At 41.1% G+C, this 18155-nt stretch overlaps 1 protein-coding gene across 1 annotated transcript; it reads left to right on the forward strand.

Annotated features, from left to right (window-relative positions):
- Nucleotides 1–1183: 1183 nt before the first annotated feature.
- LOC124267886 (beta-1,3-glucan-binding protein-like) lies at nucleotides 1184–13135 on the forward strand. The gene is made up of 11 exons (XM_046702875.1): nucleotides 1184–1313; nucleotides 2643–2726; nucleotides 4856–5021; nucleotides 5787–5861; nucleotides 6119–6179; nucleotides 6692–6874; nucleotides 8675–8752; nucleotides 9265–9382; nucleotides 9726–9797; nucleotides 11914–12049; nucleotides 12766–13135. Exons 1-11 carry the CDS (start codon nucleotides 1231–1233, stop codon nucleotides 12973–12975), a joined length of 1266 nt encoding a protein of 421 aa, XP_046558831.1. The 5' UTR covers nucleotides 1184–1230; the 3' UTR covers nucleotides 12976–13135.
- The last annotated feature ends 5020 nt before the right edge of the window (nucleotides 13136–18155 follow it).

Here is an 18155-nt window from a genome sequence, read left to right on the forward strand (position 1 = left end):
TTTTCCATCTCAAGAAATGTGGATGTATTTGTCAACAGAACTCAACAAGCGTCTTGTATGCCTAGCAACCTTAGCTGACATGTCAACACGGGTAGTATTGTGTTACAGCTTCCACACAAGGGGTCAGGGACATACAGCCATGACCGAGATCTGGAGACGGGCGGGGCTGACGCCATGAACTACCCTACTTCTGTGTGTGCTAAAACTGTTTATTTGTAAAGTAGCCAGGTCAACACTTATGCAACCAGATATTTGCAAATGCATGTCTCATGTCCATAAATAGTAACCGCACTGCCAATAAGCAACACTGTCTGAGTCGAGACCTTAATGTAACCCTACGATGCCAAGCACAAGGCAAGGTTAGAACACATTACATAGTGAAGTCTTTCGGTTTGACACAACCGCAGATTAAAACACCAACCCTCTGCGCTCTAACCATTTCACCAAAACATACACAGCTTGCATATATAATGAGACGCCTCTCTCCAAATGGTATCTATATATAGAACGTCATACTAGTGCATTTGGATGTTTTGTATTGAACGAGAAGATGTCAACGAGTTCGAAGATGTTCCTCTGCTCCCATGACATCTTCTTGTTTATCTTGTACATCTTCATCTTCTATATTTATGATATACCCTCTTATCTTGCATTAATCTGTTACTTAATATAATAAGAAAGTAAAACCGGCAGGGGTTCAATACGGAATCTGTGGTGCAATACGGAATTTGACCTCGTCATCCGTGTTGCACTCATGTATTACTATCCTATGCTTACACGGGTATATAATAAAATATTATACTATACTTGATTTACGTTTTTGTATTTACCAATCGAACCGTGAAACCACCAAACGGGGCATGAATGCTTCAGATGGTAAGGTGCTCAAGGAGCTCTGAGTTCCGTTCCTTTACTGTACAAGGGTCTTATGCTCATGGGTTCCAGTACAAATTTTCCGTGGTCTGTCCAAACATTCCCGTGCTTGTTGGTCTCACCAACGTGATATTAAACCTCAAAGCTCTGCGTCGTCTTGCACGTATTACTCACACGCCATACCTCGCCAGCCCCTTCTCACTGCAACCTTATTCTTACAGTAAACATATCCCCCGCCCTTTGGACTCGCCCCCTTCGCCTGTGGCTACCCGTGCACCCTACGTCACGATCTGGGAGTCTGCCAGTACCCGTGAATAAACCTTTATCAGGACAGTCTCAGCTAGCAGGACATCAGACATGGCGGGGTTTGTGACGGCAGCTGCTGTCTTCATCTGTGTGGCGACATCTGTCTTGGCACAGAGCGGCGACACAGCACAAAAGTAAGTTAAAACCTTCTTAATGCGGACATCGTTAATCTGGAAAACCTTATTAACACTCCTGTTGGAATATCAGAACAAATAACATTACTTCAAACAGACAATGATGCTTCAGACTGTTAGAAATGTGTGACTGCCTACAACTAAGGACACATTGTTTGTTTTCCAAAAACTGCTATTTAAGCTCACACTTTTAATAGCAAATAGTCGAACTGCCTGTCATTGATTCGTAAATTCGGGCGAATTCATTCAGTAATATACCGCACTAATGAGTTTCCGTCGTATCTAAAGTAGCGATGTGTCATTAAACTAACATTAAACATTTTACATTAACAGAATCTCCGTTTAATTTAAACTAACATTCATTGTTTAAATTTCATTTGCGTTGTTAAGTTATCTGTTACAAGAATCCTTTGCTAGGATAATCGATACTGGTATTTCGTTTCGTATTATGTTTCCCATAACGTTTCGTAACATGTCAATGTTTCCCACAACGTTTCGTAACATGGCAAGGTTTCCTATAACGTTTCGTAGCATGGCAATGTTTCCCATAACGTTTCGTAACATGGCAATGTTTCCCATAACGTTTCGTAACATGGCAATGTTTCCCATAACGTTTCGTAACATGGCAATGTTTCCCATAACAACATTCAAATGCGTTAAGGATCCGTCATCACACTGGTCCTTCTTTAAGAGAGCGTTTGGTGCCTTTTCAGTCAAGTTTTTTTCCAAGGCCTCCAGTCAAAAGTACATGTTTTCCATAAATACGCATTCGAATTTGAAAATATATAGTCAGATAAATATACATATCTCCAGGGCCGGCTTGACACACAGTTCACCAATATCCACATCAGTGATTTACGTACACTTATAATACACACATATACACATCTGAACCGCGACCAAGATTGGCCTTCGATTTCCAGCATGCGTGGCGCACATTTCTGATTTCTTTGCCACGACATTGTTGGAATCCCGCGGCGTCGTGAAATAATCACCCTGACGCCAAGATGGTTCTCGGGAGGAACAGGACCACATATGCCTTGATAAATGTATCTCAGCCATTGGTGTGTTGAATCAGGTTTGACATGGAGTTAGTTTCACCATTGTATAGATACATGGAATATATGACAGGGCACATTAACTGTATTAACAATATGACAGTATCGGGTGTTCTTCGATATCTTTGTAACAGAATATTTATTACCTTTTTGAATTCACTGTATCATAAGAGACAACATTAATACTCCCAAACTGAGCTAATGGAAAAGTGTTTAAAGTTGCATCAAACCCAACCCGCTCACCAACTCACTCACTCACTCTGTTCTTCAGTGACTGCCCATACGTCTGCCAGATGAAGGAGGGGTATACCGAGGGATGTGGTTGGATGAACTGGTCCAGATGCTCCAAGTATAGGTAACTATAACTGAAAGGGACATACCCATGGAACCATGTAGCACAAACTGTATGACATGTTCATACCATGTAGCAGATACCGTATGACATGTAATACAATGTAGCAGATAATGTATGACATGTAATACCTTGTAGCAGATAATGTATGACATGTAATACCATGTAGCAGATATCGTATGACATGTAATACCATGTAGCAGATATCGTATGACATGTAATACCATGTAGCAGATAATGTATGACATGTAATACCATGTAGCAGATATCGTATGACATGTAATACTTTGTTGCAGATAATGTATGACATGTAATACCATGTAGCAGATAATGTATGACATGTAATACCATGTAGCAGATATCGTATGACATGTAATACCTTGTAGCAGATAATGTATGACATGTAATACCATGTAGCAGATATCGTATGACATGTTATACCTTGTAGCAAATAATGTATGACATGTAATACCATGTAGCAGATATCGTATGACATGTAATACCTTGTAGCAAATAATGTATGACATGTTCATAGAAGGTAAAAGGTACTTTACACCAATACCATATGTATTGAACATATATTACGTTTACAAGACACCCATCAGTAGGTATACACTCTTTAAAAAAGAAACGCATAAGCCATGTTAGAAGAATTTATTGCGTTAGTTAAAGAGCAAGTATTTCATGTACTTTCAATGGTAAAAAGGTCTATAAACAAAGAATTCGCCAACACAACAGCAGTCTTTATTGTTTTGTTTCTGTTTACTTGAGTCCACAAGATGGCGTCAAAGTTAGTACTGTGTACCACCATTGGCAGCAATTACTGCTCGGCACCGTCTCGGCACCGTCTCGGCACAGACGATAAGTCTTGCGGAATTCTTCCCCACTCTTCCTGCAATGCGATGACCAGTTGTGGTAGTGTCTGATGCGTGTTTTGGCGTTCACCCGATAGCTGTTCTATCGGGTTTAGATCTGGTGATTGGGAAGGCCATGGCAAGACGTTGACGTTAGAATTGGCGAGGTAGCGAACCGTGACGCGTGCTGTATGTGAAGTAGAGTTGTCATGCTGGAACAACACCCTCTGTCGGTCCGTAATCGGAAGCATTTGACATGTAAGGACTTCGTTGATGTACCGATTTGCTGTCAAATTCCCCTGAACCACCACTAAATGAGATTTACGTGCGCTGGATATCGCAACCCACACCATGACCCTGTCCCCACCGAATCGGACGACCTGTCGAATGCAATTAGGGCAAAACGTTCATTTCTCCGACGGTAAGCACGCTGTCTTTCATCTCGCCGGAGAAGAAGAAGAAATCGAGATTCATCACTAAACCAGACTCGCCTCCAGTTTCTAAGGTTCCAGTTCCGGATTCTACGACCCCACCGCAAGCGATTGCGCCGATGGAAGTCTCTCAAAGCAGGCCTCCTAGGTTGAATCCCCCACTTCAAGCAATCGATTCCTGACAGTTTGGTCGGAAATTCTTCCCAAACCAGGGATGCGTTGTGTAGTAGACGATGACGCAAGTGAGCAGCCCGGAATGTAGCCGTCCTGGGCCTGGCTGGTTGAAATGTCGGGCAACTGCAGACTGCGACTCCCCAGCTTTAAGGCGGCCTATGGAGATATATCGATTGACGGCACTCACTCGTGGTATGATGATTTCCTCTTTTCCAGGCAAACCGAATAACAGAATTAAACACAACGTTTGCTTTTTCATAGTGATTGATATCGCCTGCGTTTCCGCTTACTTGCACGTGCATTTTGCTTTGCATGTATTCTTCAAACGCTTCTGAAATATGGGGAAAAGTTAAAATTGGCGCTGAAGATGTTTACAATCACACAAAGATGACGTTTTGGACAGAAATAGTATACAATGCATTTGAATTGTTCTTGCCGCAGCTACATGAGTCCAATATTCTCAGAATTACGTATGCGTTTCTTTTTGTGAAGAGTGTATCATAATATTTACATTCCATGAAGCAAACAGTGTATGACAACCAATAGTCGTTCTGTATACTGTATGATTTGTACCCACCCTGTAGCAGACAGTGTATAACATGGATTTTACACACAGCTTGTTCTCAGTAAGAGCACTACAATATTACTGCAGCCGGATTTCATAAAATTCCAGGATGAAGACGGACATCTGCCACAAGCCTTGCGCGTCGACGACAACGCCGACAGCAACAACTACAACACCGCAGTGCACCCAGTTCCCTTGTCTCATGTTCGAGGACAACTTTAATACACTCGACTTTAAAGTGTGGGAGCACGAGCTCACGGCTGGAGGTGGCGGGGTAGGTCGAATATCTGAGTTCCAATATTTTAACTTTAACTGTTTCACGGGCGACCTGTGCTGGTGGCACGTAGACCCTGTATCTCGCTTTATAGGAATGTGTTCCCCTGCTCTCGTTTAAAATCAGGCTTAAGTGCTCCCTGTCACTTCCCATAGATCTGTTGGCATGCCCGTGGTTGTCACATTAAAGTGATCATATACCCGACCAATCAGTTTTGAGAACGTGAAAGTCCGTGAAAGTTTTATTTTTCAATCATGCTACTTGCAAAACGTTAGTTCTTAAATTGATTGTATCGTTTCAACTGGAAATACATTTGAAATGGATAGCCATTGATAATTTTTGTCATACAATACCGGTTATTAGACATTTCAAAATATCCATAGAGTAAATATTTTCCGAAGTGTAGTCCTGAACGGAAGTCCAATATTTAGAGCAATTGCTGGGAAGGTCGAGGTAGCTGCATTCTGATTGGATACTGTTGACTTCTTGTAAGTCGCTTCATTGGATGGTCAAAGTTTCGCGAAATGACGTTCTCACGTAACCTATAAAGTTATGTCGCCCGATCTTTGTGAAGCGGTCGGCCTCTTGTTTATGAGATTGTAGCCACGCCAGGATCTGCTGAACGGGGTTTCGAATTATCTGGTCCTCCGATTATGTACCCTGGTTTAAATTTGACAGCACCGTAGCCTCTCTTCAAAGCGGCATTGAAACCCAGCACGTCTACTGTAGGCCTAAAGGGTTAATTATATTTTTCTCGTTTTTCAGAATTGGGAGTTTCAGTTCTATACCAATAACCGCACAAACAGCTACGTCCGTGACGGCGTCCTTTACATAAAACCCGTAAGTCGACGACACGTAGATTCTCTTCAGTAATGTTCCGTGGGTGATGGGGAGATTTGAGGTAGTATATTTTGGGGCAACTTTTTTACTTATTTATTATGACATAAAATGTTTTCTCTGAATCGTGGAGACACACAATTTAATATCAACGATTCATCTGATCTGGACATCCAGTTAAAAGATTTTCTAAAACTTGGGGTAATATTTCTCCCACAATGTTCCTGAGTGTTACATAGAATGTGTTGTGTTCGTTGCAGACATTGACGGCGGATCAGTTTGGGGAGGCCTTCCTCACATCCGGGAAACTTGAACTGTGGGGTAACTGTCTGTTTAACTAATCTTGCATATTTGTAAGTTTGTGGTTGAACACCGTCCTCGGGAACATATGGATTTTGAACTGGACAAACCAGTAGTTGAAAGAAACAAGCAGCTAAACCTGGCAGTGAGTGAGTGAGTGGGTTGTTGAGTGAGTGAGTGAGTAGGTGGGTAGTTGAGTGAGTGAGTGAGTCATACACTTTGGGAGAAAAGCTCGAGGTTAATTTTGTCCGGGATTCGAATAAATGACTACAAATATCGGGCGAGCCCAAGAATTCTGCAGCACGATTTCCGGCACCGCAGACGACTGGGTCCATCCATACCCCGTGCTGCTGAGAGTACACAATCCGGTGAATCAATGTTTCCCGGATTGGGACATCAGAAATAGCCTGTACACATTCTAACCATTTAGAGATTCGAACACATGTTTAGGCAAACGATTCAGCCGTTTCTGCGTGTAAACAAACCATGAGGTGATAAGAACAATGCTACAATCAGAGTAACGCTCATTCCAGGCGGTGGCCCTCACGACACCTGCACCGGCAACGCCTTCTACGGCTGTGAACGTGTCGGCAACGATGTTTACATCATCAACCCCATTCAGTCCGCCCGACTCAGGAGTTCCAAGGGTCTAAACTTCAGATATGGCAAGGTGGAAATTAGGGCTCAGCTCCCCAAGGGAGACTGGTTGTGGCCAGGTAAGTAACATACCTACAATACACTGTTGATTGTACAGTCCGTTTGGCTTAAAACGGACCCATGAATTGCAATCTAACTCGAAAAATAATAAACAGATAATACTTAATGAAACGCTGATCATAATCAAAACATCAGACCAACAATGTGATTTATTTGCAGAATTTATGTCCTAAAAATAAAAAAGTTGTTTAACAAACTATTATTAAAATTTTGACACAGTTCACTATTTGTTACGAGGAAGGAGTGCAAAGAAAGGGACAGCCAGGTGTGCGAGAAAGGATGGAGACGGCACAGCACAGGTTAATTAATCAATAACTTTGTCGGCACTTGTGCACGTGCTTCTCGAACACCTGGCTGTCCCTTTCTCTGCATTCCTCCCTCGTAACACATAGTGAACTGTGTCAAAATTTTAATGATAGTTTGTTAAACAACTTTTTTGGTGGAGTCCGGAAAATTTTCATATATAAGAAAGCTGTTGGGTATTAGTAAATGATAAACATGTGTACTATTTATATTTCTGTGGCAATTTTGTACAATGATCAAATTTGCAATTCATCAGTCCGTTTCTGACTCAAACGGACTGTACACTGCTGGTCAAAGTAAACGTTACCTCTGACGCAACAGCAACACGCATAAAATGTAGTTGGGCGTGCACTTCTGCTCATGATTTTCCAATAAATTCATTCTCCTGCCTTTGTGTGGGGAACTGGTTTTGATCAACTGAGTTCCTTAGATCCTTCATTTACCTGATATTTGTATTAAATTACCGGCTCAACGGTTCACTCCCAAAAGACAGATCTACCCAAAGACAGACCACCCATAAGACAGACTCAATGAGGACACTAATTAGCCGAGCCATGCTGTCCACCCCTGTCATATGATGTGATGTAAAATAATATGGTGCTTGGTCTCGTATGTTTGATAGGTACATGTATATAAATTATTGTTTTTGATAATATTCACAAGTAAATGTGATCTGGCGAATATATGTTGATGTGCATATATGTTGATGCAATATGTCCTAATTCAAAAATCAGAACTCATTACATGAATTGCTAAAACTACAGTTATTATCTAATGTTGTCTTTTTTTATCTGGGCACTTACCATTATTATCAAGGGTACAGCTTAATTAAGCCTTATGCAACCAACCATAAAATGTGTTGCTTTAAGGGTCTGTCTTTTGGGAGGTCTGTCTTATGGGAAGATAGCGGCTCAACATCGTGGACCATCTTCACCCTGCTTATAACAATAAAACAACTTCCATGTACTGAGTAATACTATAGTGCGTTTGGCTCAAAAGCGGACCGATGAATTGCAATCTAACTCGAAAACTAAGAAACATATAACACTCAATGAAACGCTGATCATAATCAAAACATCAGACCAACTCTGTGATTTGTTTGCAGAATTTATGTCCTAAAATTGAAAAAGTTGTTTAACAAACTATCACTAAAATATTGACACAGTTCACTATTTTGCACGAGGGAGGAGTGCAGAGAAAGGGACAGCCAGGTGTGCGAGAAAGGATGGAGAGGGCACAGGACAGGTTAAGGAATTATTAACTTTGTCGGCACTTGTGCACTTGCTTCTATAACACCTGGCTGTCCCTTTCTCTGCACTCATCCCTCGTAACAAATAGTGAACTGTGTGATTTGGTGATTTGATTGTGTGGGTTTTGCTGACCCAAATCTTTCTGAAACATAATAACCTACTACGAAATGAAAACATAATGAAATAATTTATCATTTCTTCCTTCTACACTATGATGTCGACATACCTGATATTCTCCTGTTTCAGCCATATGGATGCTGCCCACCTACACGGAGTATGGCCGATGGCCGGCGTCCGGCGAGATTGACATCATGGAGAGCAGAGGCAAATATCACCATACTGAATTCAATACTTTCTGCCACACCACCAACCTAACTTTTTTTTAAAATAAGGAAAAAAAACAACAATAAAGGAAATATGAAACAAGAAAAAAAAATACAACAAAGTATACTTATTTAATGTAGTGTTGGTCGTAAATTGGCTGTGAAGTGAATACATTGCGATCGGTTTCATTACATTGAGAGCTCACATCTTAAATGTCTCTATAGGCCTACACGCTGAAATGTTAGTGTGTATTAATGGACTTCTGAAATAAACGGCCAGGTAGGCATAGCCATATTTGTTCCTACACGCTGTGTCAAGGGGATGTTGTTCCAGTCCCCTCCAGGTGCCCCTAGTCGTGATAACGCCGAACAAACCCCACAACAATACTCACGGCCATCTATATAGGGGTCATTACGGGCTGCTCTTGCATTTTAAAAACAAATACTGACAAATTAAATTATGAAATCTCCGCACCCAAATGGACAAGGATGTTTAATTTTTCATCTGCACAGGTAACCGACAGTACTACGACGCCAATGGTCGTTCTGTTGGTGTTGACTCCTACGGCAGTACACTCCACTTCGGACACGACTACTTCAACAACGGCTGGTCACGTGCCCACCAGTCTTGGTAGGTTCTGCTAGTTTACTATCTGAAGTGCTAAACAGGTACCTGGGGGGTAAGACGGATAATCATATTTTCTCCATGAATTCTAAAGGACAATACCCGATAAGCCAATGACATTGTATAAATTATTTTGATTTTGTCGTACTGGTCGGTACGACTGATGACGCTGTTGCGATACAGTGCTGTGTCGAATATTTGTGAATGTGAACTATCACCTGATGTTATTGCCTTCACTGACTATGCAGTAACTGTTACATGTATAGCTCATCGCCAGAGTGCCGCCTGACGCGCAATATCTTAAGACAGCCAGTCTGCGATTACGTTGACAATCCGTTTTTGTTTGCAGGGTCAAAGAGACCGGAACTTACGGAGATGAGTTCCATACGTACGGAGTCATATGGGATGAAGACGCCATAACGTACGTAACGTTTAGATTTCCGTGCATGTAGATGACGCTAGCCATAAAAATTGTGAGGTCAATCGACGTCATCTGGAATGGGCCAGGTTGTATTGGATTGCGTTCAACGTTGTTTTTATCTGCCCAATGTGTGATGTTGTGTTTTATACTACACCGTGTTGGGTTATATACTACACCATGTTGGGTTATATGCTACACCATGTTGGGTTATATACTACATCATGTTGGGTTATATACAACACCATGTTGGGTTATATACTACACCATGTTGGGTTATATACTACACCATGTTGGGCTATATGCTACACCATGTTGGGTTATATACTACACCATGTTGGGTTATATACTACACCATGTTGTGTTATATGCTACACCATGCTGGGTTATATACTACATCATGTTGGTTATATACTACACCATGTTATATACTACACCATGTTGGGTTATATACTACACCATGTTGGGTTATATACTACATCATGTTGGGTTATATACTACACCATGTTGGGTTATATACTACACCATGTTGGGTTATATACTACACCATGTTGGGTTATATACTACACCATGTTGGGTTATATACTACACCATGTTGGGTTATATGCTACACCATGTTTGGTTATATACTACACCATGTTGGGTTATATACTACATCATGTTGGGTTATATACTACACCATGTTGGGTTATATACTACATCATGTTGGGTTATATACTACACCATGTTGGGTTATATACTACACCACGTTGGGTTATATACTACACCATGTTTGGCTATATGCTACACCATGTTGGGTTATATACTACACCATGTTGGGCTATATGCTACACCATGTTGGGTTATATACTACACCACGTTGGGTTAGATACTACACCATGTTGGGTTATATACTACATCATGTTGGGTTATATACTACACCATGTTGGGTTATATACTACACCATGTTGGGTTATATACTACACCATGTTGGGTTATATACTACATCATGTTGGGTTATATACTACATCATGTTGGGTTATATACTACACCATGTTGGGTTATATACTACACCATGTTGGGTTATATACTACACCATGTTGGGTTATATACTACACCACGTTGGGTTAGATACTACACCATGTTTGGCTATATGCTACACCATGTTGGGTTATATACTACACCATGTTGGGTTATATACTACACCATGTTGGGTTATATACTACACCATGTTGGGTTATATACTACACCATGTTGGGTTATATGTTATATACTACACCATGTTGGGTTATATACTACACCATGTTTGTTATATACTACACCATGATGTTGGGTTATATACTACACCATGTTTGGTTATATACTACACCATGTTGGGTTATATACTACACCATGTTGGGTTATATACTACACCATGTTGGGTTATATGCTACACCATGTTTGGTTATATACTACACCATGTTGGGTTATATACTACACCATGTTGGGTTATATACTACACCATGTTGGGTTATATACTACACCATGTTGGGTTATACACTACACCATGTTGGGTTATATACTACACCATGTTGGGTTATATGCTACACCATGTTGGGTTATATGCTACACCATGTTGGGTTATATACTACATCATGTTGGGTTATATACTACACCATGTTGGGTTATATGCTGTGCCATGTTAGGTTATATACTACACCATGTTGGGTTATATACTATACCATGTTGGGTTATATACTACACCATGTTGGGTTATATGCTGTACCATGTTAGGTTATATACTACACCATGCTGGGTTATATACTATACCATGTTGGGTTATATGCTACACCATGTTGTGCTATATACTACACCATGTTGGGTTATATACTACACCATGTTGGGTTATATACTACACCATGTTGGCTTATACGCTGGAGAGTGTACAACTACAATGGTCATTTGACAGACGGTAATATGACGTGTCGAACCCTGGATATATCGAATATATTTTCCTGTCCCGAGGAGTTGGGATTAACATTGCGGTTAGACAGAATACATCATCAAGTGTTGGAGGAACATATGTATAACAGCGTTACGTCTTATGTATTCAAGCCTTTCAAAAACATCTGATAATTTATGATGCCCCATCATATTTCAGCTTCACGTTTGACGGGAGAGAGACGCTGCGTGTGGACCCTGGCGAGGGCGGCTTCTGGGGGTTCGGGGAATTCAACCAGACGGTCTTCGAAAACCCATGGAGAAGCGCCCCTAAGATCGCTCCTTTCGACAAGGAGGTAAGAAAAAATAGACATTTACGTTCACAAATAATGTTTCTTAACCTTTATGAAATGACATTCAATTAAGATAAACATGTTTACTTGAGCTATTGTAAACCAGTTCTACTACCCTGGACTAAACGCTAACGTCTATCGTCAATGTATCTTAACAACACACTTTCATGTCCGCCAGGGGACGGTGGGGTAGTCTAGTGGTTAAGGTGTTCACTCATCACGCCGAAGACCCGGGTTCGATTTCCCACATGGATGCATTGTGTAAACCCCATTTCTGGTGTCTCCACCGTGACATTGCTGGAATATTGCTTAAAGCGGCGTAAAACCATACACACTCATCTCAGCCAGATAAATGCGGATTGGTGATCTACCACTCAACCGCTTATTTGAAGAGTTGCGTCCCTTTCATAACGTGTCACTATTTTACGTTACTCGATGTCACACTTTAGAAATCATGTGAAAAGTATCACATAAATTCTACATACTATATACTAGAACTGGCGCAAAACTAGCTTAAATATTTTACCTCAATCTTTTGGCAGTGACTCGTTCATACTGTGAAATTATGTAGATATTACCAGTCAGCACCAGTGTTGACTGGGATTTCATTGGGTTTTGACTTCCACATCTTAACTGACATTACCTCAGCCCTACAACACTGCACCCATTCGTGATGTTAAGTGACCCTGTGCAGCACATTGTACAATTGTCTGTTTTAGTTCTACATTGTCTTGAACGTCGCTGTCGGCGGTTTCAACTACTTCAACGACTACAACAACACCGCCTACCCAAAGCCATGGACGGATGCGGTTGCTAAACAGTTCTGGCAGGCCAAGGATCTGTGGTACCCCACATGGAACCCCGACGTGAGGGGAGGGGAGGACGCCGCCCTTAAGATAGACTCTGTTAAAGTCTGGAAACTAAAATAAAATCCAACTGGAAAACAGACACTGTTCGAAACGAAAGCATGTGTCGTTATTATTTGAAGACCACATATACTCGCTAAAAACTCTCACGTCGAATTACTGTAACACGGTCAACATCTAAAATTGCGTGTCACTATCTCAAATAAATAAATATTCAACGCAAGAACCGGTATGGGTGTTTTATGTTTCGTTTTGTTGTCTTATGTTATGAATGCGGGCGAAAATATTGACCTTATATGTATAGTGACGTGCATACACTAAACGCCAAAAGAAACGTTACCCTCCTCCCTCAATGACTGAGGTACCCATCTTCAGCTGGCGTTGTGATGCGTGGACGTCCACTTCTTGGTCTGTCTACGGTGACCCCAGTCTGTCTGTAGCGCTGTAGTCTTATAACCGTGATACGGTGGCATCCGAGGGCGTTGGCAACAGCATTGTATGTCGACTCCATCTGCACCATCCCAATGACTCTTTCTCTCTCTTCAGCTGATAATCGTGACATATTTCTCGTACTTGTGTATCATATCATGCATTCTAGTCTTTCTTTATACCCCCATTGTACAGGTGAATTTGATGCAAATACTGCTTGAATATTGTTACGTTTTGGGAACTGATATTGCTATGTATTTTAAAAGACTGAAATCATAGGAATGATTCTTTTACAATTTTACACACTCTACAACAGTTGTTTCTTGTTTTAATAGTTGAAAAATGATGAGTTCAATGTTTTATCTTTGTCTCAAAGCAAAATTGTTTTTCAACCTTTCTTTTGGACATCTAAATCAGTGTTATTGGTTTATTTCGGCATGTTCGAAAATAGGACAATTTAACTCTTCTGAAAAAAATGCATTTCACCTAAATATGAATGCGTTTGAGAATTTGTTTTCGTGATTTGCATAAAGCTGTGTTATTAAGCTTCCTTGTAACCTAATACGTTCTAACATATCTATTAGAGTTATTAAGTAATTCATAAAGTTTGTAGGGTAACGGTTTTTTGTCGTTTAGTGTATGTACAGCTGGTTTTACCATTGTCGCCATTAAGGCGAATCTGGAATTCGAACTAACGACCTAGCATCCTAGCATGACAGCAGGACGAAACTCCACGTCTTGACAGCGGCTTAGGCGACGGTGCCACCCTCGTCCCCGCTTGGGGGCTACTAAATGTGTAACTTGTAGCATCAACTAGTCATAAATGTTAAAGGTTTTGTAAACCTTTCCTACACAGGTGAGGATACCTAGAAATAGAAACGATGGCTTTCACGTCATCAACTATCTTTGAACAACAAACTTCATTTATTCAGTATAGTGAAGAGTGAGTATGGTTTTACGCCGCTTTTAGCAATATTCCAGCAGTAGCATTGCGGGGAACATCAGAAATGGGCTTCACACATGTGGTGAATCGAACCCGGGTCTTCGGTGTGACAAGCGAACGCTTTAATCGCCACCCCATTTATTCAGCATATACATCCCCACTATCAAACACGGCTAAGATTAGACAACAGTTATTTACAAACAACATGACATTCAAGTTCATGACCTCTCAGATATGCTTTGATGTTTCATTATTTCGGACTGAAAGATTGTGTTTCTTGCTTAACGTCGCACTCAGCAGTATTCCAGCTATACGACGCCGCGGTCTGGGACATGTCTGTGACTGACATCATAACCATGGATTAAGCAGTTGGAAACTTACCTGACCACCCTATCTCGTCAGATGGCTCTTACGACAAGGATGACATGCTGAAGACCAACTTAAACTTGATCTGGTGATTCGCATCATTTCGTGACGTTATTATTCCTGTACAAATGATTCGTGTGTTTGTTTACGATTTTTTTAAAAGCGTGGTACATTAAGTCCGCAGATAAATGGGTATTGATTAAACTGATATAGCACATACAGAAAGAGGATATGTCTTCACATCAACTCTCGCCGTCACCAGACAAAGACTGGTGGGTACATTGTGTGGTAGCAGTAATACAAGCCCCTACTGTTACTCGGTTGTATAAACACCAACAACACCTGGATCAAGCCGATCTTTGTAAGGGCGTGTTGACAAAGAAATCCACATCTACAGATTGAAAATATCATGGGAAGGGGCAACACTTCACAACTTCGGGTCACAAATCTAGAACAGATCAGATATTTGCATTTAGATGGGACGACGATGACGTTGGGGTCAGCATCGTGGTTGGCTGTGTTGACCATGTCCCGGTGGCCTACGTCATCGCTTACAGTATCAATCACAGGATTGTCTGGTCCGGATTCGATTAATTACATACAGCTGGAATAGTGCGACTTTACTCAACAAACAGACAATGCCGTAATTGCCCGGACCCACACATATTGACCGCCATAACGATGCTTGGTGCTACACATCCCTGTGTTCGGTCGTTGCTCTGATGTGTCTGCATCTATGAACTCCCCGAGGATAATGGTGTGTTTTAGTTTATCGAAATTCAGGTGTGCCCTTCCTATATATCAATGTACTAAAATAACCAATCCCTGTGTCATGTAACATGTAATAAATCAGTGCAAACATGGGCGTAGCTACCTTTTTAAAAAGAGCCCGGGCTTACACATGACTTTTGTTCAAAACTTTGGGCAAGTCCTCAATACTATCTAACAATAAACTTTGCAACCTCTCGGACTTACACGAAAAAATGGCTTGCTACGCGCCTGGCAAAGTATCAAGGCCCACATATTTGTATTTAAACAAAGTGTATGTTAATTAGTAATAATTACTGTGTATATTTCCTTGTCCGGGAAAAAAACCCAAATACAGTGGAATCTGTCTATTACGGACTGGCCTGGGACCGACTCATTTGTCCGGATTAGAAAACTTTTGTCCGTTACCGTAGACACTACCACGATGAGTTACCTCCATTTGTTAAGGACAACCAACAAATTGAATATTTCTTTTTGTTTTATTTATACATGTACTCAATATATTATTTATAATTTCACTGGAAAACGTCTGCTAACGTGCTTCTGCCATAGTAAATTTCCATGTAATACAATTAAATGTTTTCAGTCATGTCTTCCAAATTGAGAACATGGGGGAGGATATCGGAACCAGTACTCTCTACAAATTGCCTAATGTCAACATTTCAAGACTTTCACATGAGACAAATCAGATAGAACTTGTTAACCTTCAACTTCGACCTCTTCATCCGATACTTCATCTGTGTCTGTGTTCTTGATAGATGATAGCAGCTCACTTTCCCACTCTTTGTCACATGGATTTTCTTTTGGGAATGTCAGGGTCAAACGACACAAATTCACTTTCGCTGACATTGGGTGTGATTGCAGGGATCAACTTTGCTAACGGGAGATCGTCTTCTTCATCGTCGTCTTCAGTTTCTTGGGCAGTGGGAAATCCACATTTAGCACATGAAAGCCCTTTAGAACTGTTGAATGTGTCGTCTCAAGCCAGGCAATATTAATCCAACACAGTCACAGTCTTGCACAGTTCACCGACATTTTCACTGTCCTCAAGTCTTGATAACAATGACTTGAGTATATGCTTTCTCTACCGAGCTTTGAAGGCTCGGATGACTTAAATTGTGGATTACATTTTGGACTAACCCTGAAATAGACGTTATCAAAACGTTACTAGGATAGAAGGGCGCGGTGGGCGAGCTGGCTAAGACGCCAGGCTAGTGATCCAGCGAGGTTGAGGTGTCGGGATCGAGCCCACCTGTGACCGGGTGTAAAAACCTTTGTGCAGACTCTTTCAGTGTTGTCACAGCCCCTAGTGTACAGTACACAACCCTGTGCACTTAAAGAACCCACGAATCCGTTGGTATATGACCAGATGGTGGCCACATGAATACGTGCAAACACCTAATTGCGGGTACAGCAACGTGCAGTGAACGTGGACAAAGTACTGTGGCTATGTGTCCCAGTCCACCCAGCTGTGAACTGGTACTCGGTGCGCATGGTGGCTGCAAGATTTGTATACTCCCCAGGGAGTTGAGATTGACATCCATTAATCGAGGGAAAAATACCAGCGTCTTGAGCATGCACTAGTTATTAATAATAATAGAATACAAACCTAAGGCCCAGAACACAGCTGTGATACTGTATCTCAAATCTATCACAACAGACCTTTGTGTCATATCTAACCACCGTCAAACAACCGTATATACTTTATTTGCCCAACAGTTTAGGTCGCTAACCGATTCAATCTTTTATCATATCCAAGGCTTGCATAATACAATGTTATTCCTTATATATGATATATATTAGTGCTACGGAGACACACTCAGTTAATAATCTCTATTCATTTTAATTATGTATGGCCGCGTGGTTCTTTCTGAAGGTGACAGCATATCAGGCACAAATATTGTTCCACTTGATCCAATCTGAATCTGTTGATCAATTCAGTGACAAAAAACAACAATACAGATCTAGCTTGATTGTTTGATTTTCGATATAAAATAGCTAGCATTTTCATATATAGAAACTTAACTGTTGTGGTGCTTAGTCAGTACTGAAGGAATATATCTACATGCTTAAAAAGGTTAAAATATTTACAATATGGGCCCCATAATATAACATTAAGGTAATATAACTTTCACAAATTAAACATAAAGTCAATTACACAATACAGAATGTGTTTGATGAATGGTGGATTTAAACGTTTTGACGATTAAAGTTAAAACATAATTGTAAGTTGTAAGGAGCCAGGTCCGGACTGGGTTATTTACAAGGAGCCAGGTCCGGACTGGATTTTACAAGGAGCTAGGTCCGGACTGGATTATTTACAAGGAGCCAGGTCCAGACTGGATTATTTACAAGGAGCCAGGTCCAGACTGGATATTTACAAGGAGCCAGGTCCGGACTGGATATTTACAAAGAACCAGGTCCAGACTGGATATTTACAAGGAGCCAGGTCCGGACTGGATTATTTACAAGGAGCCAGGTCCGGACTGGATTATTTACAAGGAGCCAGGTCCGGACTGGATTATTTACAAGGAGCCAGGTGCGGACTGGATTATTTACAAGGAGCCAGGTGCGGACTGGATTATTTACAAGGAGCCAGGTCCGGACTGGATTATTTACAAGGAACCAGGTCCGGAATGGATATTTACAAGGAGCCAGGTCCGGAATGGATATTTACAAGGAGCCAGGTCCAGACTGGATATTTACAAGGAGCTCGGTCCAGACTGGATATTTACAA

The sequence above is a fragment of the Haliotis rubra genome, unplaced genomic scaffold (genome assembly GCF_003918875.1).
Source record: "Haliotis rubra isolate DU_JTF1 unplaced genomic scaffold, ASM391887v1 Scf1344, whole genome shotgun sequence".
NCBI lineage: Eukaryota > Metazoa > Mollusca > Gastropoda > Lepetellida > Haliotidae > Haliotis > Haliotis rubra.

What these genes read in the sequence shown, in the direction of transcription:
- LOC124267886 (XM_046702875.1), top strand. Translation starts at nt 1,231, where the DNA reads ATGGCGGGGTTTGTGACGGCAGCTGCTGTCTTCATCTGTGTGGCGACA. An exon ending in AGCGGCGACACAGCACAAAA is followed by an intron (nt 1,314 to 2,642) that starts GTAAGTTAAAAC and finishes TCTGTTCTTCAG; the next exon opens with TGACTGCCCATACGTCTGCC. An exon ending in TCGCTCCTTTCGACAAGGAG is followed by an intron (nt 12,050 to 12,765) that starts GTAAGAAAAAAT and finishes TGTCTGTTTTAG; the next exon opens with TTCTACATTGTCTTGAACGT.